This window comes from Apis dorsata, unplaced genomic scaffold (genome assembly GCF_000469605.1).
Source record: "Apis dorsata unplaced genomic scaffold, Apis dorsata 1.3 scaffold_169, whole genome shotgun sequence".
Taxonomy (NCBI): domain Eukaryota; kingdom Metazoa; phylum Arthropoda; class Insecta; order Hymenoptera; family Apidae; genus Apis; species Apis dorsata.
This window is the reverse complement of record NW_006263457.1, coordinates 1356851-1359418: the sequence shown is the minus strand read 5'-3', so window position 1 is coordinate 1359418 and position 2568 is coordinate 1356851. Positions and strand designations below refer to the sequence as shown.

Here is a 2568-nt window from a genome sequence, read left to right as displayed (position 1 = left end):
CCCGCGCGTGAATATTTTTATAGGAGGCGACCGCAGCCGGGGAGAAGGGAGAAAAAGAAGGAAAAACGATCGAACCACCGGCTATCCATCTTCCAACCGCGGTTTTTCTCTCCATTTTTCTTTCTTTCTTTCTTTCTCTCTTTTTTTCTCTCTCTCTCTCTCTCTCTCTCTTACACGCCTCTGAAAATCTCGACGAGCCCTCTCGAAAATGGGGAGACCCAGGTCTCCCTTGCCACCGACGCGATGGATATCTGTCGAGGGTGAACATCGTCGCGAGACTTCTTTACAAAAGCTAAACCTCGAGCTTTTGGTGATTTGGTGATTTGGGGAAAGGAAAATTTTCAGAGAGGGAAAGTGAGAGTGAAAGTTGGTTGGTAAGGGAGTTTTAAATCCTTAATTCTATTGTTAGATTGTGAAAAATCGTGAAAGTTCGACTCTTATTTCTATTGATGGTGTGCATCCCGGTATGTATAAATAAAGCTTGGATTAAAACGAGTACTCTTTAATTTTAAATACCAAAGGAATGAAATATCTTTCGATAGAAGTTTCCAACGTTAACATTGCTACACGATAATTTCTAATAATAATTTCTCGAGTCTAAGAAGTTATCGATACTTAATTTACGATTTAAAAAAACTTATATTCCAATTATATATATATATCTATTTACTCACGCGTCGATTTAGGGGAGAGTTATCGAACTCTTCGCTTCGGGGAAAAAATCCGCCTAGGAAAAATCTCCAACTCGACTTAAAACTCGCAAAGTTCGAAACGAAGGGAAAACGAAGGGATCCTATCGAGACGAGATGTTGAGAAAACAATCGGCCTATTTATCTTCACGGGACGATCGACGCAAAAAATGAATCACCGTCTCGTCTCCGAATCGAGACGCGGGATCTCGGGGAGGAAGAGGAGACGTCGGGCAAACGATTTTCCTTCGTCTCTCTTTTCGCGTTACTAACAATCTCTTCTATCTTTAACCTACCGCCGCGTGTCCCACGTTTTCGAGCGCCGCCGAAATAAACGTAACACGGTCGCATAAATTCCAAAGACACCGCGCACGGATCGAACAACACGAGAGGAGGCGCGGCAACGATACAATCTGTCCGGAACGGCTGTAACCCGAAAAAGGTCCCCGGGGACAGTTTTAGCTGGCCTATGAAGGGCGTCATGCGTCATTGACTGCGCGCACTAATTGGAGGAGGCCTGTGCGCAACCCGCCGCGAATACTTTTACCGCGAGCCGACCCTGTAAATTTCGTTTTAATTGCGCATCGAGACGATTCCACGCCTCCTGAATCTTTCGCCCGCTCCTAGATGGATCGTTTCAACCTTTCCTTTCGCGCCATTTCCATTATCTCGCCTTCGATCGACCTCCCTTCATTTTCTCCTTTTTCCTCCAATCGAGCGATATTTAGTGTCGAGTGTGAACTTTTTAAGAATTCTTTGATCGATGAAATGGGAATCCGAAGAAATAGCACAAACTTTTCTTTCCTTTCTTTTTTTTACAAAAATCGTAACTAAACAAACCTATATTGAAACCTATATAAAAAGACTTTTAGATATTTATACCAAATAAAAATTTGTTACGAATACGTATTTTCTAGACTATTTTTGCATATTGAATAAACATGCGTGATCTATAAGAAGGCAAGGAGATAAAAAATGGTGGGACGGAACAAATAACGCGCCGATAAATAAACGAATCGCGAGCTTACCTGCAGCACCCTTTTTGGCAAGCCAGTTTTCTGCGAGAGTTGCTTCAGATCCTTCGCGTCCGGATTGTGATTGATCGCGAAGTAACTCTTCATCGTCCTCAACTGGTGGTGTTTAAAACTCGTTCTCATCCTTTTTGTTCGGCTGTTGGAACCAGGTATGCCGGGAGTAGCCGGCCCCCCCCTACCGAAGGGCATATCTATGTAGTCCGCGTTCAAATCTGAAACATAAATCCCCAACATCCGGATTATGCGTCTTAATTAAACACCGGTGTCGCGGGGTATTTTTTGAAACCGCCCGTATCGGCCGCTATCGGCCGGGGGGATCTTTTTCCGCCGCGACGGAACGGCTTGGCCGCGCGGCCAAGGGTTGGGACCCGGGGCCCCGGGGCCCCGGGGATTTATGTACCGGCACCGCCGCCGTTCGTCTCGCCGATACCGCTGTCAATATCGCTCGTGACTTTGCCAAGATCGTTTATCGCGCGAGGAGTAATTGTTCTCGCGGTTAAACGAAAACATGTTAATGGATCGATGGATGGGATGGTCGATGGAGATCGGGAAATCGGGTTATTACTTTGCTTGTTACACTTTATATCTTAAGAGATACTTCGTGGAAATGTTACGTGTCTCTTTTGAAGGAAAATTTTTATTTTGTTTTTTTTTCTTGGATCGATTAATGATATATCGGTGTATCGGGTTTCGTATATATTGTTCATTCTAATGTGATCGAATTATATATTTGGTAAAAAATATAGTCAGTTATATATATGCTCTTAAATAATCTTCCCCCCCACAAGTATTCTTTCTCGTTTCCATTTTTATTTCTTCACCGATCAAATCCTTTTATCTTCGTC

The 2568-nt window shown here is 43.7% G+C and overlaps 1 protein-coding gene across 1 annotated transcript in view; it reads right to left on the bottom strand.

Moving 5' to 3' along the window:
• The window catches only part of LOC102676464 (protein apterous-like), a 50736-nt gene that overhangs the window by 2996 nt on the left and 45172 nt on the right, over positions 1 to 2568 (bottom strand). Inside the window, exon 6 of the mRNA XM_031509667.1 lies at positions 1718 to 1935. Within this exon, the coding sequence (XP_031365527.1) occupies positions 1718 to 1935 (218 nt within the window). The remainder of the gene's footprint in view (positions 1 to 1717; positions 1936 to 2568) is intronic.